This window comes from Seriola dumerili, unplaced genomic scaffold (genome assembly GCF_002260705.1).
Source record: "Seriola dumerili isolate Sdu_G_001 unplaced genomic scaffold, Sdu_1.0 BDQW01000025.1, whole genome shotgun sequence".
NCBI classification, from domain to species: domain Eukaryota; kingdom Metazoa; phylum Chordata; class Actinopteri; order Carangiformes; family Carangidae; genus Seriola; species Seriola dumerili.
In genome coordinates, this window is record NW_019174280.1 from 425403 (window position 1) to 452365 (window position 26963).

Below are 26963 nucleotides of genomic sequence, written 5' to 3' on the forward strand. Positions count from 1 at the left end.
GTCGGTTTAGTTTGCCGTTAATTTGTGGCAGCATGATGTCAAATCAACCTGCAGTCTCATGTTTGGTTACTGCCAAAGTTCAAAGGTCAACTCTGCTGACAATGACCTTTAGTGCTGTGGGCGCTCAGCTCAAACAGTGGTAACAAATCATGAAGCGGCATCAGTCATGAGCATCTGGATTATAGTAATAATAAGTTAACCTGCAATACATCTTGATAAAAACATGTAAACATGATGTGAAGCTCCATGAGCTGAGCTTCAGTTTGTATTTCAGAAGGCATGAATAGAAAGTGAATTGACCCCGGCTCCGATGTGGACCCCTGCTAATGTTACGAGGTGTCTGGGTTGTCCTCTGCAGGTTCAGCTTGTTCTAGGGGTCTGTACATGAAGGTGAGGAGGAAAAGAGCCACGTCATAAGAGCACCAATAGGCCGTGTGTGAGGTCACCGCTGACCAATAGCGGCTCTCCACCAAGCCCTCCCGCAGCTCAAAGTCGACGCGTCTCTCCAGCTCCACTGCAACAGAGAGAAGGACAGATCATCAGCAACATGTACAATCCCAAAGGCAGGGTCTCACACTGACCCCCCCAACACAGATGAGTCGGTCTGAATGAACTACTACTCTGACGAACGTAGGTCATAAAAGTGGCTTTTTTTAAGTTTTCTCTGCTGCTGAACATGGTTTCTTGTTGGGGGCAGGTGGTGATGATTGTTGCTTGACAAGAGCTGCGGCCATCGTTGTGTTTACAAGACCAGAGGTTATAATACGTCCTCTGAGCAGCTACGTCTTCAGTGCAGACGGGAGGCTACAGTGAGTCGGTATCGGAAAGTGACAAAACTAGGGCTAGCTGGTTAGCATGCTAACTTAAGGAGATGAAAGATGTGATAGAGACAAGAGTTAACATTGGTGTTTGTTTCCACCTCTGGAGACAGCTGGTTTGTAAAGGAATGACGTTTACTGAACTCACAACATTTCCTCGAGACCAGTGGTCCCCAACCTGTGGGCCGAGGACCACCATGAGGTGGAAAAGGTTGGGAACCGCTGCTCTACACTGGTGAGTGAACAGCTGCTAATGCTAACGTTAGCTATATAGCAATAGCAAGACTTAAAAGTAGCTCCTTAAAAAACTATTCATTATCATTATTATTATTATTATTATTATTACTACACGTTTGTCACATTGTCTCATCATTAGTACCATGATTCATTGTACCAATCTGGTACCAAGCTGGTCTGGTGAAGTCTGCACCAAAGAGGACTCTCTGGAAGTCCAGATAAATCCACATGAGCCCCCTTATAGATAGGAACCCTTGAACTGTAGATCTGGACATATGCCGCGTTTTGACCTGGAACTAAAAGTTCCAGGTACTTTTCTTCAGGAACTAAAAGGTTCCGGGAAGGTGCAAAATTATTACATCTCACAGTACTTTGAAGACATAACATGAACGAAAATACGGGACAAATTGCGTCCCATATTGATTCAATACAGGACACAGCATTTTACTTTACAATACGGGACAATCCCATACTATACGTGACAGGTGGCAACCCTAGCCACTCCAGTTGTTGTGGTCCTTTATTTATTTGAAGTCCTGTTACAGTTTTTTCACCTTCTCCCTGACCTGTTCTGCGGTGTGGAAAATGGGTTTTCTAGCTCGATGCTCGCTCCCTGCGGACTTTTAAACATGAAATAAAATGCAGAGAGTACTGCATCAGTCAGAAATATTTAGCACTGCAAACGACACCCCCTAAAGTTCCTGAACCTTTGGAAAGTACTATCCCTTGACCAGGTACTTTTTTGGGGGTCGATCAATTACCCCGGAACTAAATTTAGACCCTGGTTCCTGCGGTGGAAACGCGCATTGTTCCTCAAAAGGTTCCTGGGGAAAGTTCCTGCGGTGGAAACGCGGCCATTGATCCCTGATGTGTGTTGGCCACCTCAGGACCCAGCTAACAGTCATGTCTCACCTTATTGCTCTCCTTCATCACTCCCAAATACCCACAACCACAACCACTGGACACCAATGAAAACCTGCTTGTGTTACTGTCTCTCTGAAGTGAAATCGTACTCAATTCACTGGTTATGTTTTTGTTTATGAAAGTTTCATTATCTCTAATTATATGCAGACATGTTAGTGAATGCACCATGAAAACAGCAACAACAGAAACCAGTTGGACTTCAGTCCAGATTGGATAAAAGACGACAGAGACCCAGTTCCAATGCTCCCTTGTCTGGACGGGCTCCAGCTGCCACCCGCTGGTGACCCCAACAGCAGGTAAGTCATCCTTGTTCCCTCACCAGAGCCCAGTACTTACATGAGGTGCTGTCCATGACTGCTGAGGTGGACTGGGACATGGCTGGCTCCACCTCCCTCCTCTCTTCCTCTGTTTGTTTGTCCTTCTCCTCGCTGTCTGCCACCGCCACTCCTTCTTCTCCCAACACCACGTTTTCTACTTCAGAGGCTCCACCCTCACAATCTGATGGCTCCTCCTCAACTCCACCCACCTGGCTGCTGGAACGCGAGAAGCGGGAAAACAGGATTCCTCCTATTCCCTTCCCAAGACTGGCAGCACCTGAGGGGCATCAGATAATTCATTCATTTAAATCATCAACAAGCCTAATTCATTCACCATCAGAACTGAATCCAGACTGACTATCCTCTTATACCTGTAACCACAACCATCAGTGATGTCACGGTGTACAAACACAACATGGAGTACACTTCTACTGCAGCAAGGTAAGAGCTATTGGGGATCGGTACAGGGGTTATGTGGACTACATCTTGGACTGGTGCATTTTGGTTTTTGTGTTATGTTCTCATGTTAATGAAGGAGGTGAGTGGACAGAGCCAGAACAACTGTTTCTTTACCTCATAAAAATCTGTGATTTTAATCATGGTAACGCTCTGTGTCATTTGGTCGTCTGTCAATGACATCATATCCTCTATGATCATGTGTCGGTGTTGTGTTTGTCTGACAAAAGCTCAACATTGACTGAATTATTATATTGAACCAGATGAAGGTGGAGGTGGATGAAGTGGATAAATATCAACAACTCCCATGATCCCAAGCTACTTCACAACTTTCGTTATTGTTTTGTTTGAGAGGCCTCTAGAGGCAGAAATTACAGACTGTGTGGTTCAGCTAGGCTAACAAGCTGCTGGTTATAGCTTCATATTTCTTGTGCAGAGTGGAATCAATCTGAACAGGCATTTCAATTTCCAAAAATGACAAAACTCTTTTAGCAGGGATGGTAATGCTCACTAGATTTAAATGTTCTAAAAGTCCTGATTGGTGCAGCTGAAAATTGCCTTTCAGTATATCCAGAGTAACAGCTGCTAGGCTCCTGTCCTATGGTCTTGTCTAAAGATAACTGCTGAGACAGGAAGGCAGCTCAGTGCTGAGACGAAGGTTCTGGGTAGTTCACCCAGGGTGTTCCTCCTGAGTCTGCACTTGTTCCCTGCAGGGTAGGTGAACTGGAAAGTCTTAAGTACACAAAGCTGTGAGTGGCTGTTTATGTATGTGTGGTAATCCTGTCCAGAGGCCAACTGGCTTCTCGCCCAGTGCATGCTGGCCCACAACAGGATAAATGAGTTAGAAAATGGAGGATGAAGAAAAGTTCTAGTAAATAAAGTGGATTATCATATACCACACTTGTCTGATCTGTGGAGAAGCAGCTCAGTAGAGAGGATGTATTTATATTCACATCTGTCATCATTGTGCTTTCATTCTCCACTCTACACCTGATGGGTGAAGGAAAAGTGACCCCCGCTGGTCTGTGTCAGCAGAGGGAGCAGCTCCTCAGAAACCAGGGCTCTCACTTTTTATTTCTATTGAACTCTAATGAGCTGTTTGGATTCAACGCTTACAGCCTAGAAGACCAACAGACCATGTGAAGTAGTTTGCTTTGTGATCCAGCAGAAGGCGCTCTGTAACTTCTGTATCAGCTTGACCTATGACCAACTCAATCTCTGAGGCTGAAAAATGAAGCCAATACTGACGTGATAAAACTGCAGTCCCCATTTTTTCACTGAAGGTAGACTAAATAACAGAAACACCTCTGTATAACAGTGGCGATTGCTCTAAGACTGCAAGGGAAGCTCAGCTTCCCCTAAAATGTCAACAAAATAAGTGGTCAAATATGTACTGTTGTGTGTACATTTCATTGACTAAATATGCGCTAGAACATGTTCATCTTTTGTTCAGAATCAGCTACTTATCACAGGTAACCGACACGACTTCCTTCTCATTCATCCCCGCAGCGCCACAGTGCTTTACACAGTGTAGACGCCAAGCGTCTACTGACTTCAATGGGGAAGCATAGAGTGGGTTGTTCCACTGCAGCGAAACTAGACGGTCATTGGATAAATGCTGGGCTTTGTCCCGCCCATCGGACGCTCAGCGTCTCTGGGGGTTTATGGGGTAGTGGGTTGGCCCGGCTTCTGCATGATGATTGGATGATCTGTCTGAGGCTGAGTCCCTTTTTGATTGACAGCAAAATGAGCGAATCAGCGATCTTGAAGTATAAGCATCCACCGGAGCATTTTTCAAGTTTTTCATTCCGTTGTTCGGAGTTGATCTGGAGACGTTACTGATCCTCAGTGACTTTGTCTTTGTTAAAAACGACTAGCGTTGTGTTTGGCGACTCTCTTCTGTCACTCTGCAAATTTACATATAAATAAACGGACACATTTTATGATGTAGGCCGAAAATGAGCTTCCCCTCCTTATAAGACCAGCAGCCGCCACTGCTGTATAATGTTATATACATTACATCTTCCACAGTGATCAATTGAATCAACAACTGTCTAAAACTATTTTAATAATAAATTGCCACGTGTATATGCTCTGGCTCCAAAGTGCCTAACTGCAATGAATTGGTTGATTTCGTTGCTATTCTCACCTGGCAACTGACTGACAGTTTCGGTTACTGGTAGAGTTTATTGCTGCTCTGTCTTAACATAGTTAATGTTGCCGTTTTCTTTATCACAGTGTCTAACTACCTGCTGTATATTTAAACTTAGACTAGTTCTGCTCCTTTTAGTAACTATCACTAACTCAGCAGTTGTTTACATGCTGTTCAGATTTGCTAGTTACTTTTGCTTAGCAGTTAGCACTAGCTTCTCTCCCTCTCTCTCACTCGCTCGTTGTGGTGTTGTAACTTCAGTGTAGAGGATTGTGATGTTTATTACATCTTCAGCCATGTCTTCCATCTTTAGGCGCAGCTCCACTCGCTAACCGGATGTAACTGCACACTCTAACTGCCATCCCTAAAAATTTTCCTCAAAAAAGTCAGACATATTTAAATCCCACAATTTCCAACCTTCATTTTTATATCAAAAATTTAGAGATTTTTTGTCCTGTATCATCCAGTTTTGGTTTCATTCTGATATCTTTTATGGTTTTTGAGGAAGTGATGGGAGTACCCTCCACCTCTCCCATTGACCAATACAAATTCAGGAGCAGAAGTGACCCTTTTTTGTAACTCGCTCCTGTGTCCACATTTTTGGCTCTAGAAACACCAAAGCCACATAATCTGTGCATAAAGGTCCTATGCCGCTGATGGTTTGCTCATGGTTCTGATATGAGCTACTCTTCTTTTCAAAAATAGCAGTTATTTGAGAGGCTCAATGAGCCAAGATCTCACTCAGCTATGTCAGCTGTGTGTCTTTCAGCTAGACACAGAGACTCTTTGATCTCTGTGAGACACACAAACCATCTCCACCTTTGGATATTCACCTTCTAAAAAGAAATCATCATTTTGGCATCTAATTTTTCAAAGCACTGTCTTTCTATTAATATGAGCTGCTTTTTAAACCATTTTAGCATTGTGGTGAGCTGATCTTTTCAATAGGACTTGTAGCTTTCCCTCCGAAAAAGATTAAAAGCTGTTGTCTCCCTAGGGAGAGAGAGGGGATTGTGTGTGCGTGTTTCCCTCCTCCCCTGGTGGCCACAGTTGCCAGTGGCAACCAGTTTCTCAGCAGGTGTTAATGGGCAGAAAGGGGCAAAGCTGATTCTGATTGGCTAATTAATTAGACTCATTAATTCTTAGCCTTTTAACTCATGTATAAGAGCAACTCCAAGGTAAATCAACACAGTGTACTTGCATGTACTTGTGTGTGCGTGTTGATGTGTGGTTCTTTGCGTGTGTGTACATGTCTTTCTATAATTGTGAGGACAATTTTGGTTAAAAACCATTATTTTCTCTATGACACGAATGAAACTGAAAGTAACGTCCTATGTACAGATTGAAACGTGAGGAGTGAAGTACACGCACCAAGCAGCAGGCACATTCAAAATTTCTCCAGGAAATTTCTAGTTATGTTATTCACCTTCCATATCGAAATTTCGGCGTGTAATTAGTCCCACAGCTTTGAGAAAATCAGGACAATATATATATATACACATACATATATACACACACACACATGCGGGTCGATCGGGAATGGTGTGCTGTGACTTTTCTGAGTGATGTAACCATAGAGATGTTAATGGCGATAAAAGGTAGAAAGAATTCCCATGAGAATGAATGGGGACTTCCGGTTAAGTCACAACCAGGTAGAGACGCAAACTCTAGTGGATCCGTTACTCTTCTGATAATTTGATTTTTAAAAAAACTTAGACTAAACTGCTCCCAGCCTTTCTGAAACTCTGTAAGTACACTACAGCCTCCTTATATCCTCACATCCAACTCAGAGATGGCCACAAAAATCCAAGAATATTAAAAAGGGAAGAATGGTTGACGAAGAAGAACCTTCCCCACATAGCTGCGAGGCTACTACGGCAGGCGTTGACAGAGACTCCGTATTAACAGCTATTGAATCACTCCATACAGAACTTCACAAAATGAAGCAAGACATCTGTGCAAAAATTGATTCACGAATTGAAGAAGCTACATCCTTCCTTAGAAAAGACATTTCCAAACTTGAGACAGACTTCAACAGAACAGGAAATTTATTACTCAAAATTCAGCACTAACATTAGAGGTACAGCGATATTAATCCATAAGGGAGTCCCCTTTTCTAATAAGAAAGCTATTGCAGATAAGAAGACTTGTGATTGTAGTGGGTGAATTACATTCTGTGGCCTTAACTTTAGTCAACTAATATGGCCCTAATTTTGACAGTCCACATTTTTTCAGGCAAGTACTGGACCTTATCCCTGATATTTCATAAACTAATCTAATGATTGACGGGGGTTTTAATAAGGTTCTCGACCAGTACTTGGACTCCAGTGAATTTTTGAACGCAACCATGGGTAATGAACTTGGTGGACATTTGGAAAGCATTTAATCCATTTGCTAGAGAATACTCATTTTACTCACCAGACCATACATTCTACACTAGGACTGATTACTTCCTGATGGACTCAAATCTCATCCCATATACTTCTGACCCCAAATATCATAATAAAATCATTTCAGACCACTGTCCAGTTACATTTAATTTACGGTTAGACTCAATGGAAAAGGATTTGGAGACTGGACTCACTTCTTACTGGCAGACAAAGACTGTCAACTTTCTTAAAAAAGAGATAGAGCTATTCTATCAAACGAATGTAGAATGCAGGAACCTCTCCATCCTTGCTATAGGAAACTTTCAAAGTATTTATCAGAAGCAGTATTATATCTTATCAAGCGTCCAAAAAGAAAAAAGCTCTGACGGAACGGAGAGATCTAGAAAGACAAATCCAACAATTAGATGAGGAAAACGCCATACAACCATCTAAGGAAAAACACAATAGGATCTTAGCTCTTAAAATATAAACTGAACAAATTATTCTCTGTAAAAATTTGTAAATATCTCCAATTAGCAAACCAAAGATTGTTCGAATTTGTTGATAAACCGCACAAATTATTGTCACCGCATCCGGTGAGATACTAAGGAGATCAACAGTTGATTTCAACAGTTCTATTAATCTCTATATACTTCTCACACAACAGTGGGGGTCTCCTCTGTCCAGGAATTTCTCGACCTTTGTAACCTGCCATCTTGAGTGAGTCTAAAGCCACTACTTTGGGTGTCTCAATTACCACCCAGGAAATTCGTAACACCATCAACTCCTTAAAATCCAGCAAGGCTCCTGGCCAGGATGAATTTTACAAGAAGCTCATAGATCCAGTCGCTCCTCTATTACAAAACATGTATGCACACACTTTTGACAATCGGACACTCCCCCCTACACCAGAGGAATCTGTTGTTGCTCTAATTAATAAAGAGGGTAAAGACCCTCTTGAGGCCGGCTCTTATAGAACCATTGCTCTGCTTAACACAAATCAGATAATTCTTGCTAAAATGTTAGCCCAAAGACTTAGCAGGATTATTGCCAAGCTAATAAACCCTGATCAAATCGGTTTTATACTGGAGCGCAAATCTTTTTAAAATTATGCACACACCTAGACTCCCACAAGAAGTTCTTTACCATCATCTCACTTGATGCGGACAAAGCCTTTGGCCAAGTTGAATGGGCCTATCTTTTGAAGTTCCTAAAAATTTAACATGGGGGAAGCTTTCATTAATTGGATTAAAATGTTATACGCATTGCCACCTGTCTGAATCCTCACAAATAGGAGTCTGTCCTCAAAATTCAGACTTCACTGAGGAAAAAGACAGGGATGCGCACTTTCACCTTTGCTATTCGTTCTAGTCCTCGAACCCTTTGCTGAAAGAATCCATACCCATCCTGAGATTCACAGTTATGTCACCCAAAAGTACTCAAATAAAATTTCCATATATGCAAATTAAATTTTGCTTTATAATACTAAATCCCATACAAGCTTCCCTAAAATCTTGGCCTTAATCACTGAATTTGGCTCCTTTTCTGGATAACGCATAAACTGGAACAAGGAGAGAACTTGAATGTGCAGGATACCTCTGGCTGGAACAGTCACTTTTCAAAATCCAAATGGAGAGGTTTACATATTTGGGAGTTGATATTACCAGGAAATACTCTTCTTCGTGTAGTGCAAATTTCACCCCTCTGACTGAGAAGTTTAAATCAAAAATTCCATTTTGGAAATCTTTGCCCAGCTCCTTAATTGGTACAATCAATGCAATAAAAATATTTTTTTGCCACAAATCCTATATCTTCTCCAGGGTCTTCCAGTTTTCATCCCCAGGGTCTTTTTCAAAAAATTAGGTGCTATTATAGTACCCTTTTAATTGGGACTACAAAAGCCAAAGAAAAAGTAAACAACATTTATGTAAACACAAATAGGAGGGCAGTCTTGGGCTTCCAAACTTCTTATTACTACTGGTAGTACTGGGCATCAAATCTAAAAACTTTCAGATTTTGGTTAGACGATACTAATGAAGTTCATGGTTGAATCTGGAAAGAGAGGACTGTGTACCCTTCGATATTGCTGATTACGATACAGCGCCACTACATTGCCGTTACAAACGTCAAATCCACCAAGTAACGAGAAAACAAGTAATAGAATTTTGTCGGGAGGCGGAGGAGGCACGAAATTTGACAGAGGCGACCACCTTGCAATTATCTATGCAGGAAAAACCCTGTATCTTCAACATCCTTTCCATTGTAGTGGGTAGGACACTATCATAACCCCTAGTTGATTATACTGGGCACATCAGAGGCACTGAACACACTCAGGAAACCGCAGAAATACTTTACTGCTTATGGCCTCATAACAGCAGACCAGAAACCCCTTTAATTAAACACTGGCTAAACCGCTTAATGAATGTTCTCTACCTGGAAAGAATCAGGTTTGCTCTGAAACACAGATTGGCTTATTTTAATAAGATCTGGTTGTCCTTTGCAACGTTTTTGGACAAAACCCACACTGAATCTGACTGTGTCCATCCTACCCTCCATACGAATTTGAATCTGACTAATTTACCCGTTTGATTTGGCTGCACACATGCACCTAACCATACGCCCCCCTCCCCTTTTTTTTTATTGTTTGTTTATTTTTTAAATTATTTTATCTTATAATTATTTAAATTTTTTTTCTTTCATTCACCATTTACTGAAATGTATTACCTGTATTATCTATATGGCCGAAACTGCTTCAATAAAAATACATATGACTAAAGAGAATGAATGGGGAGACATCTTGAAAATGACCAAACCCAGCCCTCTTTGGAGCTCTACTGCTGCGTCATACTTCAATGTAGAGAAATGGTTGAAATGTTAAACGGGTTACAAGACTTGAGACTCTTTTGGGATAAATCAGTATTTTGATAACTATTACAGTTCACACAAAATTGCAGTTTACGTTTTGCGTAATTTTTAGACCATTTCAGATTTTATAATGGGTGTGCATTGCATAGAATGTTCAGAGCTAGAGTGGATGACATCATAGTAGAGTGGGAGAAGCTGTAGAACTCTGAAAAAAATTCTTGTCCTTCTGACCACATAATTCATTCTTGACAAATCATGGCTTCCTTGGTAGTAGACCATTTTGTGCTGTTTCATAGAAAGTGTCTACCTAAGCACAGAGATTTAGATTTTGAACAGAGAGCCTCAAAGTGATGGGAGTACCCTCCGACTCTCCCATTGACTGCAATACAAATTCAGGGGCTGATATCCTGAGAAAAGCAGAAGTGACCCTTTTTTGTAACTCGCTCCTGTGTCCACATTTTTGGCTCTAGATACACCAAAGCCAGATAATCAGTGCCTGAAGTTCTTGTCCTGCTCATGATTTGCCCATGGTTTTGATAAGAGTTACTGGTTTTTCAGAAATAGCAGTTGTTTGAGTGGCTCGCGGAGCCAAAATCTCATTCAGCTCTGTGTCAGCTCTGTCTTCCAGCTAGACAAAGATGTTCGAAACAGCCCGTTAAGAGACTCTTTGATCTCTGTGAACGAACACACACACACACACACACACACACACACACACACACACACACACACACACACACACACACACACACACACACGAAGCTGATTCTTATTGACTGATTAGACTCATTAACTCTTACTATTATTACTCTCAAGTATGAGAGCATCTCTAAAGCAAATCAGCACATGTACATGTCTTTCTATAATTGTGAGGACAATTTCGGTGAAAAACCTGTTACAATCTGCCTCTGCTCCTACCTGATCTCTCTGGTGTTTTACCACTCACCCCGCCTCCGTCTCACTCTCCACTCTGCCACACCTCCTCATCAGCCTCACTGTCCCCACCTGTTGCTCTCAGCTGCAATCCATCTCCTATTAAGCCAGTATTTAAGCAGCCTTGGTCCACTCACTCATTGCCAAATTGTTCTCTGTATTATGCAAGACTTTCCAGCGTTCATCTCCGGACCAACTTCCTGTTATCGACCCTGCTCGTCTCTGACTATCCTGCCTCGTCTCTGCCCCGGTAAATGCCACAGCCTTCTGCCTGTACCCCTCCTGGTTCCCGTCTGCTGTTTGGCATTCCCCAGCTCTGATGTTGCTATGTGAGGTTCCCACCTGTCTTACCTGCGGGATCCTTACCATCAGAGACTCCTGCCTCGTCTACCCGGCTTAATTAGTGGGTTTGTCTTGAGTACTTCCCTGCTGGTTTCCTGATCCTTTGTCTGGCCCTGATTACCCGCTCCTTCCCAGTTCGTCCACCCTGCTGCTTACCTGGTTCCGATCCTCCTGATTCCTCAACGACATCTCCAGCCTGCTCCTTAACGGTACTGTTGCCTGCCTTCCTTCCAACTCGTGAGCCTCCCGAACCCGCTCCATGAGTAAGTGGAGGTGGGGACAGTGAGGCTGATGAGGGAGGTGTGGCAGAGTGGAGAGTGAGACAAAGGCGGGGTGAGTGGAAAAACACCAGAGAGATCAGGTAGGAGCAAGGCCACCTCTCTGCCACCTCATCGCCCCTATGACTGTGCTGTTGATTTTCTAGCTGGGTCCTCGCCTCCTCGTGGCTGCCTCTACTCCCTCTCTGGTTCAGAACCGCCCGCCATGGAGATGTACATCAATGACTCTCTGGTAGCTGTCATCATCTGTCCGTCCTCTTCTCCAGCTGGTGCTGGGTTTGTCTTCATGGAGAAAAAGACTACCGAGGACTGAACGACATCATTATGAAGAATCGGTAACCATTGCCCCTCATCTCCTCTGCTTTTCAACTCCTGGAGGGCACCACGATCTTCACTAAGCTGGACCTCCGCAAAGCCTACCACCTGGTTCGCATCAGAGAAGGAGATGAGTGGAAGATGGCATTCAACACCCCCACAGGCCACTACAAGTATCGGGTCATGCCCTTTGGTCTCACCAACGCCCCAGCAGTCTTCCAGGCGTTGGTAAACGACATCCTCCGAGACATGCTCAATAAACATGTCTTTGTGTACCTTGACGACATCCTGATCTTCTCAAAGTCCCGCGAGGAACACGTCCACCACGTCCAAGTGGTACTGCAGAGGCTCCTCGAGAACTCCCTCTTTGTTAAGGCAGAGAAGTGAGTTCCATGCCTCCTCAGTCTCCTTCCTGGGGTACATTGTCGGCCGAGGTAGCATCCAGATGGACCCCACCAAAGTTTCAACTGTCACTGCCTGGCCCATTCCTGGTTCCCGTAAACAGCTGCAACAGTTCCTGGGGTTCGCCAACTTTTACCAGAGGTTCATCCGTTGTTACAGCTCCGTGGTCGCCCCCCTCACCGCCTTGACGTCCTCCAAGGTGCAATTCTGCTGGTCTCCCGATGCTGACAATGCGTTCCAGACCCTTAAGGCCCGGTTCACGTCCACTCCCAGCCCGATTCGTCCACCCTGCTGACTGCTTACCTGGTTCTGATCCTCCTGCTTCCTCGACAACGTCAGTACCGTTGCATTGCTTGAGATGAGCCTCCCAAACCCACTCCACTCACCTGCCCCGCAGCACGGCATCTCCAGCCCCGGCCCTGGACCCCGTCCTCTATCCCCAATACCCACCTGTGTGCAATATCTCTACTGGTTCATAAATAAAGGTCATTACAAACTATTTCAAGTTGTGTGCTGTACTTGGGTCCATACTATACCCATTTCAAAACCATTATTGTGAGGTCATTTTGGCCAGTCCTGACAACTTCAAAGGGCTGTTGGAGGTTAAGCTTTGGCAGTTCCCAACGTCATGCGCACACACATACATTGAAAGACACACAAACACCATCACCACCATACGGATATAATTGTATAAGTGTCTCAACCTGGTAACACAAGCTTTTTGGAGGCTCTATGGTAGACGGCTCTACTGCCATACACAACAATACACACATTCACATTGACACACCACCATCTTATTTTTTGGATATGCGACCTTCAAAATAAGAGTCTCAACCGGGTAACATGAACTTACTGGAGGTTCTGTGGGCAGCTCTACCGCTACACATGAAAACTTGCAAAAACACAAACACACATATTGACACAAACACAGTCACCACGATTTGGATTAATGTTCAAAATAAAAGTCTCAACGTGGTAAAAGGGAATTATTGGCTCTGTTGTACAAAACCTTATGCAATTTATACTGCCAAACACAGAAGCACAGACACTTTCAAAATAAGAGTCTCAAAAACGTAAACTGTAAGGTAGGTAATAAAGTTCTCTTAGAAGCTATCATCTATATGGGGATATAGTTGTATAGCTTTATTGCAGATCAACTTCTATTAGGACATGTACATGTGTGTATACATGTCTTGCTATGGTTGTGGGGACAAATTTGGGTTTGAAACCATCAGTGTGAGGTTATTTTGGCCAGTCGTGACAGCTTCAAAAGGCTTTTTGAGGGACACCTGCAGTGACTGAGGTCAGTGTCAGGATAAGTCTCTACAACATGAATGAAACTGAAAGTAACGTCCTTTGTACAGATTTAAACGTGAGTTGAAGTACACGCACCAAGCAGCAGGCACATTAAAAATTTTTCCAGGAATTTTCTAGTTGTGATTATTATCACAATTAAGTTATCAATTTTTGATGTAAAGAAATGACGACAAACACAATTCAATCATAAAAGATTCCTTCAAGGCATGTTATAGATGTATATAAAATACTTTTCTTTGAATAATGTGTCTGATATAGTTTTTACACAAAAAAGTGTGTCTTGTTAAAATCCTTAAAATGACATCCAAGCCTAAATTAAAATAAATTTAATTAAATTCCATAATCAAAGAAATATTTATGTCACCCCAAAAGTTTAATAGAAGGACACAATATGTCTCCTACTTCACTGAACAGTCCATTCTCAATGTATGTGCGCTGGGGGCTTCAAGTTTCCACATCACACTTGTGTAAGTTGAATACCGGACCACAACTGGCTTCTAAACTATTTGTGATGTCACAAATTATCATAGCAGATAAACGTGAAAGCAGCTTTTGAGGATCAAAGTCTGCACATATATCGTTCTGCACAGTGAAGCTCAAACATTCAACTCTAGAACAAGAAGAAAAACACATTTTTGAGTAGAGAGGGGCTTTAAGTAATTGTAAATCACTATATTTGGCAGGGTTTTTAAGACCTGCACCCACCCTACACAAGTTTGAACTGAATGTTCTTAAGAGAGTGACAAAAGAGACTTTCAGCCTGTCAGGGTCTCAGCTAATGGCTGTTACATTTGCAGGAAATTTCCAAAGTTTGAATTGAAATAAAAAGTGAGAGCTCTGCCACTTGTATCATGTCCTACTGCATCTGCCATCCACACAGCTGTGACCCTCTCTGTGTGCTCACCCATGATGCTGGCCTTGCCCAGGTTGGTAATAGACTCTCCGTAGTGCCGACGAGCCTGTGGGGGGGAGGTGCAGGGGCTGGGGATGCTTTCTGAGTCTGAGACGGACGCTGTCTCCTTTGGGGGGTTTAGCAGTGTGGGCCGGATCTGATCATACGGTGTTGGGCTGGTGGTGTTATACCTGCACATCACATCCACATCAAGCTCAGGTCACTGACTCTAGTCCTCATTCTGTCTGAAGCTGTGACTTCATTAAACACTATAGCTGATAATTACTACTAGTTTATACCAGCTCATTATACCATTACTCTTACTGTAAACTGATAACAGAGAGAAAGAGGACAACATCACAGCCTCTACTGATCTGCTAAATTCATAGGAAATCGTATACAAATAGCACATTATGTCTCATATAAAACCAGAACACATACCAGTGGATTTGAACAGGTGCAATGTTGCTGTAGTGTTTTAAGATGAGAGGCTCCAATCTGTATGCCTGAAAAGAGGATAAACACTTGATGAAGGTATTTTCTTTTTGTAATTTGAGTATAATATAACTGTCAGCATGTCCTTTAGTTTTCATTATTTTGTAGTATAATAGAACATTCCCACAGAGCTGCATCCAAATGTGACACGAATGACACACACATCTGTGGGTAGTGGATCTCACCACAGGGTCTGTGGGATGGAATATGTTGAAGAGGCGTTTGCAGATAGTAGTGGGGAGGATGTGGTCCTGCACACCGTTGTTTCCAGGTCGGATCCCTCGCAGTGCCAGGAACACAGCCAGAGGAGAGCCCATGCAGAAGAAATTTTCCACCTGCAGCACAGAGAGTGGGGTAGATCCAACATGAGAAAACGACTGAGACCCCCACCCCAAATCTTCTTAGGACAGTTATTAATTTGAATAAAGTCTGTGATTGCTTCATGGATTTCAACTCATTCTCCACTCAAGCTACTATAAAACAAAGAGTGGGAACAACTGAAACCAATGAGTGGAAAATAAAAACAGACGGGAAGGTCTGCATCACTACCACCTGCTCAGGAGGTGTTGAAAAGTAATTATTTACACCACAGTAAGAAATGAAACCCTCTGTTAAGTACTCTGCAGCAGTCTGTGTCCATACTGTGTGATTGCGATGCTTCTAGGGAGAGAGAAGAGAAGGTTTGTTGTTAAAATCAGAAGGTCCATAGTTAGTTCAGGTGTGTAGTTAGAATTGGAAGATCTGTAGTTTAAATCAGAGGGTCTGTAGTTAGAATAAGAAGATCTGTAGTTTAAATCAGAGGGTCTGTAGTTAGAATAAGAAGATCTGTAGTTTAAATCAGAGGGTCTGTAGTTAGAATAAGAAGATCTGTAGTTTAAATCAGAGGGTCTGTAGTTAGAATCAGAAGGTCTGTATTTAGAATCAGGAGGTCTGTAGTTAGACTCAGAGGGTGTGTAGTTAGAATCAGAAGGTCTGTAGTTTGAATAAGAAGGTCTGTAGTTAGAATCAGAAGGTCTGTAGTTGAAATGAGAAGGTCTGTATTTTAAATCGAATGGTCTGTAGTTAGAATGAGTAGGTCTGTGGTTAGTTCAGGTCTGTAGTTAGAATGAGAAGATCTGTAGTATGACTCAGTGTGTAGTTAAAATCAAAAGGTCTCTTGTTGAACTCAGAAGGACTGTTGTTGAAATAAGAAGGTCTTCAGTTAGAACCACAATGTCTACTGTTTAAATCAAAAGGTCTGCAGTTTAAATCAGAAGGTCTGTAGTTAGAATCGCAAGGTCTCTAGTTAGAATCAGAGGATTTGTGTGTTAAATCAGAAGGTCTGTAATTTAAATCAGAAGATCGGCAATTGGAACCAGAATGTCTGTAGTTAGAATCAGAAGGTCTGTAATTTAAATCAGAAGATCGGCAATTGGAACCAGAATGTCTGTAGTTAGAATCAGAAGGTCTGTAATTTAAATCAGAAGATTGTAGTTGGAACCAGAATGGCTGTAGTTTAAATAAAGAAGGTCTGCAGTCGTAATCAGAAGGTTTGCAGTTTAAATCAGAAAGTCTGCAGTTTAAATGAGAAGGTCTGTAGTTTAAATCAGAAGGTCTGTAGTTACAATCAGAAGGTCTGTAGTTACAATCAGAAGGTCTGTAGTTAGAACCAGAAGGTCTGCAGTTTAAATCACAAGGTTTGTTGTTGAACTCATAAGGTCTGTTGTTGAAATCAGAAGGTCTGCAGTTTAAATCAAAAGGTCTGCAGTTTAAATGAGAAGGTCTGTAGTTTAAATCAGAAGGTCTGTAGTTACAATACAAAGGTCTGTAGTTAGAACCAGAAGGTCTGCAGTTTAAATCACAAGGTTTGCTGTTGAGCTCAGAAAGTCTGTTGTTTAAATCAGAAGATCTGTAGTTAGAACCAGAAAGTCTGTAGTTAAAACCAGAAGATCTGTAATTAGAACCAGAAAGTCTGTAGTTAAAACCAGAAAGTCTGCAATTGGAACCAGAATGTCTGTAGTTAGAATCAGAAGGTCTGTAATTTAAATCAGAAGATTGTAGTTGGAACCAGAATGGCTGTAGTTTAAATCAGAAGGTCTGTAGTTAGAAACACAAGGTCTGTAGTTAGAATCACAAGGTCTGTAGTTAGAATCAAGGGTCTACAGATTAAATCAGAAGATCTGTAGTTGGAACCAGAATGGCTGTAGTTTAAATCAGAAGGTCTGCAGTTAGAATCAGAAGGTTTGTAGTTTAAATCTGAAGGTCTGTAGTTAGAATCAGAAGGTCTGCAGTTTAAATCAGAAGGTTAGGTTTGTTAGTTAACTCAGAAGGTCTGTTGTGGAAATCGGAAGATCTGTAGTTAGAACCAGAATGTCTGTAGTTTAAACCAGAACGTCTGTAGTTAGAATCACAAGGTTTGTAGTTTAAATCAGAAGGTCTGTAGTTAGAATCTGAAAGTGTGTAGGTAGAATTAGAAGGTCTGTAATTTAAATCAGAAGGTCTGTAATTGAAAACAAAAGATCCACGTTAGATCAGGTCAGTAGTTAGAATCACATCTACAACATGTGCTGGTGATACAGTAGAATTCAACTTTTCAGCATTACCTTGAATCTCAAGGCTGGCACTGCGACACATGACGAGGTCTGTAGTCCCTGGAACTGATCCTCCAGGTCCCTTAGCCTGTTTGGATGATACACAGAGATTAAAATCATTAATTACTAGGTGTCAATTAAAAAAAATTCAGTCAAGATTTTACTTTATCATCTTCAAACTTCTTCAAATTTGGCACAATTTGGAGTCAAGGATGAACTCATTAGATGTTGGTGGTCAAAGGTCACTGTGACCTCACAAAACATATTTCTGGCCATAACTGATGAATTAATTTACTAATTATGGCACAATTTAACTCAAATGTCTATAAGGATAAAACAAAGTGTTCACATTTTATATCCAAAAGGTCAAAGGTCAACTTCACCATGACATCATAATGTTCTGCAAAACACTTCTGGTCATTATTCAACACTGTGACTCAGGAAGGAGAGACTGTGTTCATATTTCATGTAACTTGGCTGGTTAGTGGAGTAAACAACCACAAGGAGGTGATTCAAGTTTAGAAAGAGAATCTGAGAGATTGTTTTGAGCCTCAGTATTCTTCTTCACTAACACATTCACCTGTTCACTCCTCATATTGACATACAACTCCACCTTAGTCTAATGGACACTCTCACTTCTGCCAAAGAAATTAGTGTACAGTTACTTGTGAACCCCTACGCCTCAGGCACCATGTTCACACAGTTCTGTTAGTACTGATAGAAATTATAATTGTTCCAATGGTTTGATTGGAGGTGAACTTTGTCCACTCCAGGTTCTGAAAACTAGTAAATCTTACCTCTGCTTATATATCAGTCACTTAAACCTTCAGGTGCATTTTATGCCACAACACAGATGGAATCAAACTCCACACCTGTTCCAGAATAGTAGCATGCAGTACCTGAGGTGTGTGAGTCTCAGCTGCTCCTGAAGGTGGCGCTCTTCGTCACTCGGCCAGCGGACCTTCGTCTCCTCTGGGTCTGGCGCTTCTTGGTGATGGAAGCGAACGGGGTCCCAGCCTGTCATGATGTCGAAGGTGATGACGCAACCCAGTGAGTGCGACACTATCGACACTTTCCCGTTCTTCTCAAAGTCTGGATTCCGCGAGCAGAAGAGTGAGTACAGACGATTCAGCTCCAGAGTCAGACCCCTGGTAATCTACACACACACACACACACACACACAAAGACACACAACAACAACACACATACACACACGGTGGGGTATTTGCCATTTTTAATTGTGTTAATAAGACATAATAAGTCATGTCTGCTGCCTCAGAGTCTCCATCATTCATCTGTTATTTCACAGCCATAATTCAGAGCTACAACCCAGTTGAATGAAAATATCTTAGTCAGGATTAAGGATTCGGAGTTGATTCAGACTCATGAGACTATTGCTCCCAAACCAGCACTAGCACCATAGCTGTGAGGAGTCAGAGCGAGGCGCCACCTCAGGCTGGGTGTGTAGTGCCAGGCTCACCTCGTCTCTGTACAGGGGGCTGGTGTAGTACATGATGTCCATGGCGCTGCTGTTCAGCATATCTCTGAGACCTCGCACTTTGTCTGGAGTGATGGAGTCCACTGTGTCTGCAGGACAATACACAAATACACCAACACAACCGTCTGTTTCTTCTTCTGATAAAACACTGACTCTGAAGTACAGACTTCACATGGGCTCAGTTTCCCACAATCCTCTACCTCTCAACTTCCTGCCTGAACTCAGTATTTCCAGTGTCATTGTTAACCTGGTGATCGGGCGTCTCTGCTGTGCCCTGCACTGGTGGAACAAAGAGATCCCTACTCCACAGAACAAAGGCAAATTTTACTTATACAGCACATCATCATACAGAGAGGTCATTTAATGCTCAACAGAAATAAAAGAAGCATAACAAAGAATAGTTAGAAAACTGTAAAAACAGATTATAAAACATCATTAAAATGCAGGATTAAAACATTAAATGAATGCTGAGGAGAACAGATCAGTTTTTAGCTTCTTTTTAAAGTCAGTTACAGTTTGGGCAGATTTGATTTGATCCATTGGGAGCTGGTTCCAGCTGGTTTCAGCGGGGGGCAGCACAGTGGCTGAAAGACATTTCACACTGTTTATCTTAAACACAGGGCTCCACCAAGTGACCATCTCCTGCAGATGTTAGAGACCTTAGATTATTTTTTATAAAGCTGGCACATTTCAGAAATATATTTAGGGCCCAGACTATGTAGAAACTAGTAGACAAAAAGTCAACTCTGTATCTGACTGGAAGCCAGTCAGACCTGAGAACTGGAGTAACATGCTCTCTTTTCTTAGTTTTAGTCAGAACCCAGCAGCAGCATCTGAATAAGTTGCAGCTGTCTAATAGTCTTATTTGGTGAACCAGTGAGGACAGCGTTGCCGTAATCAGCTCTGGAAGATATAACATAAAGGGATGAACAAGTTTTGCTAAGTTTTGGTAAGACACAGTCTCTGACACTAGCTGTTTCTGAGATGCCAAAACACAAATTTAGTTAAAGCTATTATGTGGTCACTAAAACTAAGATCCCCAACCATGATAACACCCAGATGTTTAACATGGGTTGAAGTCTTTGATGCTCTAGACTCCAGGTAGGCACTAAGTTACAACCTTCCTTCTTTGTTCCCAAATAGAATGGGGCTGAAATCATTTGGTGAAAGATCTAAAATAAATCTTTGTTGTCTGTGTAGCTATGATAAATCACCCTCTGCTTTTGGAAGATATGCCCAAGAGGGAGCAAAGAAAAAGAAAGGACCAGGGAACAGTTGCAAAAAGCATCTTAAATTAAGATTTTCCAAAATGTACAATTTAAGGTTTCCTTAAAATGTTCACTTAAGTATTTAAGGATTTCTCCTTCTCTTAGTTTATGCTTAAGGAATCACTTAAAGTCAGTTAAGCTGTTGCACGGAAGACCTTCCTGACCAAACTAAGGAAATAAAAAACGTAAGGTACCTCTGACTCTGTCTTAACTGCAACATGTCTGATTTTATGGTGATAAATGAAGAGGATGAGCATGTCAACAAGAGTTTTCCGCAATCAGAAGAACCTGATGGACCCTCAAAGAGAGGAATTGATTTTGCTCTATAGATTTGATCAGCTCCTCCTTGAACCATCACCTTACCGTGGTAGAGGAGTTTGAGAGCCCTAATGACCCTAAGAGCTATGTTGTCAGGGGCATTTTGCCCCTGGTAGGATCTCCCAAGGCAGATTGGTCCCAGGTGAAGGGCCAGACGAAGAACGGTTCAGAAGATCCTAATGATAAGAAATATCAAGAACCCGAGTACCCGGCCCGGAGGGACACCGGGGCCCCGCCCTGGAGCCACCACCTGGTGATGAGTTGGATCAGATGGCGGGGGAAGACGCTGCGCAGACCTGGCAGGCCCAAACGGGTTGTGAGGGTCTGCTGGGAAAGCCTGGCGGAAGAACCCGTCAAGATGATTTTCAAAGCACACCTCCGGCAGAGTTTCGATCGCGTCCCGAGGGCAGTGGGGGACATTGAGTCCGCCTTGTTCCGCTCTGCTGTTGTTGACGCGGCTGTTGCGAGCTGCGGCCACAGGGTAGCTGGGGCCAGTCGTGGCGGTGACCCCGTACCCGCTGGTTGACACCAGGGGTGGGGGAAGCCTTCAGGCTGAAGAAGGAGGCCTACAGGGCGTGGTTGGCCTGTGGGTCTCCGGAATCAGCTGACTGGTACCGGTGGGCCAAGCGGAGCGCAGCCGCGGCAGTTACTGAGGCAAAAACTCGGGCGTGGGAGGAGTTCGGTGAGACAATGGAGGAAGACTATTGATCAGCTCCAAAAAGGTTCTGGCAAACCGTCCGGCGCCTCAGGGGAGGAAGGCGGCAACTCGCTCACACTGTTTACAGTGGGGGCGGGGAGCTGCTGACGTCAACTGAGGATATAGTCGGACGGTGGAAGGAATACTTTGAGGAGCTCCTCAATCCCACCAACATGTATTCTGTGGAGGAAACAGAGTCAAGAGACCTGGGGATGGATGGTCTAATCTCCGGGGCAGAAGTCGCCGAGGTAGTGAAACAACTGCGTGGTGGCGGAGCCCCGGGGGTTGATGAGATCCGCCCTGGGTATCTCAAGGCTCTGGATGTTGTAGGACTATCTTGGTTGACACGCCTCTGTAACATTGCATGGACATCGGGGGCAGTGCCTCTGGAGTAGCAAACTGGGGTGGTGGTCCCCATCTTTAAGAAGGGTGACCAGAGGGTGTGTTCCAACTACCAGGGAATTACACTCCTCAGCCTCCATGGTAAGGTCTATGCCAGGGTACTGGAAAAGAGGGTCCGGTCGATAGTTGAACCTCAGATCAAGGAGGAGCAATGTGGTTTTCGTCCTGGGCGTGGAACTGTGGACCAGCTCTTTACCCTCGCTAGGGTGCTGGAGGGAGCATGGGAGTTTGCCAATCCAGTCCACATGTGTTTTGTGGATTTGGAGAAGGCTTACGACCGTGTTCCCAGGGGCTCCCTGTGGGGGGCACTCCGGGAGTATGGGGTGGATGGCCCCTTGTTAGTGGCCATTAAATCCCTGTACCAAAGGAGTGTGAGCCTGGTTCGCGTAGCCGGCAGTAAGTCGGACCTGTTCCCGGTGAGGGTTGGACTCCGCCAGGGCTGCCCTTTGTCACCGGTTCTGTTCATAACTTTTATGGACAGAATTTCTAGGCGCAGCCGGGTGGTGGACGGGTTTGGGTTCGGTGGCGGGAGGATCTCGTCTCTGCTTTTTGCGGATGATGTGGTCCTCTTAGCTTCATCGAGCACCGACCTTCAGCTCTCGCTTGGGCGGTTCGCGGCCGAGTGTGAAGCGGCTGGGATGAAGATCAGCACCTCCAAGTCCGAGGCCATGGTTCTCAGCCGGAAACGGGTGGATTGCCCGCTCCAGGTCGGGGGGGAGGCTCTGCCTCAGGTGGAGGAGTTTAAGTATCTCGGGATCTTGTTCACAAGTGAGGGTAGGATGGAACGGGAGATCGACAGGCGGATTGGGGCGGCGTCAGCAATGATGCGGGCGCTGAACCGGTCCGTTGTGGGGAAGAGGGAGCTAAGCCGGAAGGCGAAACTCTCGATTTACCGGTCGATCTACGTTCCAATCCTCACCTATGGTCATGAGCTTTGGGTAATGACAGAAAGAACAAGATCGCGAATACAAGCGGCCAAAATGAGTTTCCTCCGCAGGGTGGCCGGACTCAGCCTTAGAGATAGGGTGAGGAGCTCGGTCATCTGGGAGGGACTCGGAGTAGAGCCGCTGCTCCTCCATGTCGAGAGGAGCCAGTTGAGCTGGTTCGGGCATCTGGTGAGGACGCCGCGGGGCCGACCAAGGACACGCTGGAGGGATTATATCTCTCGGCTGGCCTTGGAACGCCTCGGGATTCTCCTGGAGGAGCTGGTGGAAGTGACTGGGGAGAGGGCTGTCTGGACCTCTTTGCTGAGGCTGCTGCCCCTGCGACCCGGATCCGGATAAGCGGGAGACGACGACGACGAGATTTGATCAGCAGTAAGTTCATGATTTGTCCGACTGTCTAGAGCTCATCACTACACTTTTCTCAGCTGTGCTCGCCAGCTCCTTTACAGTTAATGATGCTCTGTGGTTTTATGCCAAGGGATCTTTCCAGTCAATTATTTGTGAAGTATTTCATGTCCATCGATCAGCTGTGTGCCGTGTTATTCACCAAGTGTCAGGTGCTCTGACCATCTGCTGAACTCTGTGGTGAAGTTTCCATCAAAACAATAGGAGGATGAGAGGGTGACACACTTCTTTAATTCACGTTCACACTGCTAAAAGAATGTGGTCTAAGTGATCCGATCTCAAATGCGTCCTCAATGTGTCTAGGGTGTGTTCACACCTGAACTTATGATCAAATCACCTTGCGTGTGTCTGGTTTTACCTGATACTGAATGCAGCTGTTTTAAAGGGTGAAGAGGTGGGTCAGTGTGTGCTTAAGTGTAGCATACCTCCATCCAGAGCCAGCTTTGACCTCCACTCCACAGGAAGGAACTCGACGTGCTCTGTGGTGCGATCAGAGAAGTGCTTCTCCTCCATCTTCCTGGCAGCGTCTCTCATCCTGCACACCAGCCAAGATAAAACAGTTACTTCAACAATGATTGTGGTTCCAGTCAGCTCTATGTGTTCCCACTGCAAACCTGCATATCTCACATGCTGGTGTTCCTGATTATGCGGCCTTGGTCCATCTTCTGGCCGATGCCATGCACCACGAAAACAATATGTGTGGTTTCAGGTGGGGTGTCCTCAGGTGCCGCCTCCTCCACGTACCCCCGATGGAGACGTGTCCCGCTGCTGGAGGCTGAGGAGACCAGAGAGAACATTACTAGCCAGCATGTTATGTGCTAACTAAATGGGCCAAAATTCACTTTTTTCTGAAACCATCTACATCAGCAAGCAAATCACGTAACTGTACATATGACCCTGATATTCCAATGGGTCAATACAGGCCACGATGCACAGAACAACCCTTTAGAGCTCGGTGTGTAATGACTGTGAGAAAATCTACACCTGAGTCTGTTGTATGTAGTCCTGCATCAATAAATAAATGGTCAGTTCACCCAAATGACACAACCACAGATTTCCCCTCCTCCCTCCCTCTGAACCTCCACCCAGTGCAGAGGAGGAGATGACAGTAAAATTACATTTAAAAAATCAACACTAACATTTTCCCTGTTACCCAACGTTCATACCAAACAGCTCAGGGGCTGCTCTGCTGTGGGTGCTGAGGAGATGAAATATGATGATGAGTGAAGCTGAGGATGAAGGCAGCAGCTTGTTATACTGATGTTAGGACTCTGAGACTGTGCTACAGAAAAATAGCTGTTTATTTATTAGTAGTTTGGGTGAACTGACCCTTTAAAGGCATTTGTCAGCTCAGACAGACATGTTTCAGCTGTTAGTATTATTATATATTGTATTCTATTATATTAATGTGTGGTGTGACATGTTTCCACATGCCTTTAGAGAAGCCCAGTTTCTGCGTGACGGTGCGTGCGATCTTGGAGGTGGTGGCGTCGCTGTACAGGTACACCTCGTCCACACTGTGCCAGTCCACGTGACTCCTGCTCAGCTTCAGACTGTGGACGGCTGGGAGACAGTCACACTGTGATTAACAGGGACACACTTCAGACGGCATAATTACTTCACCATTCCCCATCAGAGTGTATAGTGTGTGTATGTGTGTGTGTGAAAGTCCAGTTCACTACAGTCCACTGATTTAGACTGTACACACACTCAGGTGAGCATCTTGTTGGTACAGCCACACTCAGCTAGAATAAAATCACCTGACTTGTTTTGTTCTCAATGGCAGTTAAACACACACACACACACACACACACACACACACACACACACACACACACACACACGTTTACTCTTTGTCTGTCACACACAGACACCTTTCTGGGTCTCTTCCATTCCTTACCATCCTTGCTGTCCACTGTGGTGGTCACTGCCTCCATCTCGTAGGTGTCCCTCATCTGTTGCCCCCGAAAACGAGCGAGGTGCTCCAGCTCGATGAGGTCACTCTCATCTTCCTCCAGGGGCAGCCACGTCCCATCAATGAACCACTGACCCCTCATCACAGGAATACGGTCTTGTTCTAAGGGACAATTAACATCAAGGATAAGGAGATAAACACAGTGAACACACTCTGCTGTGTGTGTGTGTGTGTGTGTGTGTGTGTGTGTGTGTGTGTGTGTGTGCGTGTTTCACAAACACAAATTTCATTTCATGTTCATAGAACATAATTTGATTAATGGATCAATCAACAAAACATTAATTTGCAACATTTTCATAATCAGATAATGGTTTAGTTTACTTTTTTGAAGCAGAGCTAGATGAAGTGAGGGAACTACAAGTGTCACCATCAGTGATTTATGTGTTATCTTGGCCTTTAATGAATCTATGTGGACATGGTTGATCAGTCAGTCAGTGGTTTAGATAATTGAAAACAGCTTCTCCTCCTGTTCCTCTGCCTCAAGTCTGAAAGTATGAAATATTGGTGCATTAAACTATGAATGGAAAAAAAACAAATACATCATTGGTGAAAAGTGTTTCAGTTTTTCTACATCAACTGTTAATGTGACCAAGTGTATATTCATGTATTGAGTACATCTTTGCGTAATAATGACTGTGCTGTATCTGCTGTCTGGTGGGGCTTGCAGTGTTGTTACTAGTAACAGTCCAGAGTCTGGTGGTGGTCCAGCTTGGTGTGACTGACAGCTGTAGCAGGTAGCAGGTCTACCAGTACAGGACAAGGTCTGGTTCTAACAGTGTTCTGTAGCAGTAGAGCTGGTGTTAGCAGCAGGGTGATGCTAACTGTGCTAATAAAACGATGATTATCATTGAGGACATGAATGTTGCTCACGGTTCCAGTAAACGGGGTAGCACTCCTTCTCTCGGATATCCACCTCGTAGAGCCCCCCTCTGACACACACTGCCTCCACGATGATGCTGGTGTCGTCCAGGTCCTTCGTCTCCTCTGACATCGAGCGCCGCTGCCCTCCTCCCCGCTGTAATGACGGCTCCGCCCGAACACTAACACTATCAACGGCCCCGCTCTCCGGCTGGACGTCGCCGGACCTGGCAGCCTCTCTCCCCTCGGCCTCGGTGGGATCGACGGAGCGTTTGACCTTGTCGGGGTTTTGCTCGCAGAATCTCCGATAGAGGATCTCGATTTTTAGCGAGTCGTGTCCGACGAATGGCTTCCACGTCCGCTTGTCCTCTTTGTAAAACCACCGGACCTCCTCTGGTCCCAATTCCGTCACGATGTCCCCGCGGTGCCGGGAACTATTGGACCGTATGCGCTTCTTGGTTGTGACGTTCCCGTCACTCTCGGTGTAGTTTGGCTCGATGTCCAGATACGATGAGCCCGAGTATTCCTCCCCAGCCAGGCCCAGTATCATGCCATCCTGGGGCAGCAGTGGCAGGTGTCTGTCCAAGCCGGGCTGCGCCGGGTCCGGGTCCCCGACAGCAGCACTGTCTGGCAGCAGATTGTCGTCGTAGCCAGACACGAACACATCGTTTGCCATGTCCCACTCGCTGCTGCTGACAGAGTTGTTCTCCGAGCTCTGCTGGCGGACAGTCGGTTTCTCCGTCATGTTGCTCACAGTCCGGCGATGCCCCCCCCCCCACCGTCAAACTGTTACATCGGATTAACGGGTTCTTCCTCCACAGCTGCTAACATCTGTATGCCGAACTGTTCTGATTCCCACTATATTCCTCAACATTATAGCTACAGATAAAACATAAGTCTAGACCGTTTGAACTGC

The 26963-nt window shown here is 44.3% G+C and overlaps 1 protein-coding gene across 1 annotated transcript; it reads right to left on the reverse strand.

The window, feature by feature from the left end:
* Positions 1 to 284: 284 nt before the first annotated feature.
* LOC111239269 (phospholipase DDHD1-like) lies at positions 285 to 26876 on the reverse strand. Its single transcript, XM_022769110.1, has 13 exons — positions 26060 to 26876; positions 25115 to 25291; positions 24649 to 24777; positions 23842 to 23989; positions 23640 to 23749; positions 19163 to 19269; positions 18582 to 18838; positions 17695 to 17770; positions 15298 to 15447; positions 15059 to 15123; positions 14630 to 14808; positions 2316 to 2573; positions 285 to 514 (listed from the first exon to the last, which is right to left on the reverse strand). The coding sequence occupies exons 1-13, from the start codon at positions 26790 to 26792 to the stop codon at positions 330 to 332; spliced, it is 2574 nt and encodes an 857-aa protein (XP_022624831.1). The 5' UTR covers positions 26793 to 26876; the 3' UTR covers positions 285 to 329.
* Positions 26877 to 26963: the final 87 nt, after the last annotated feature.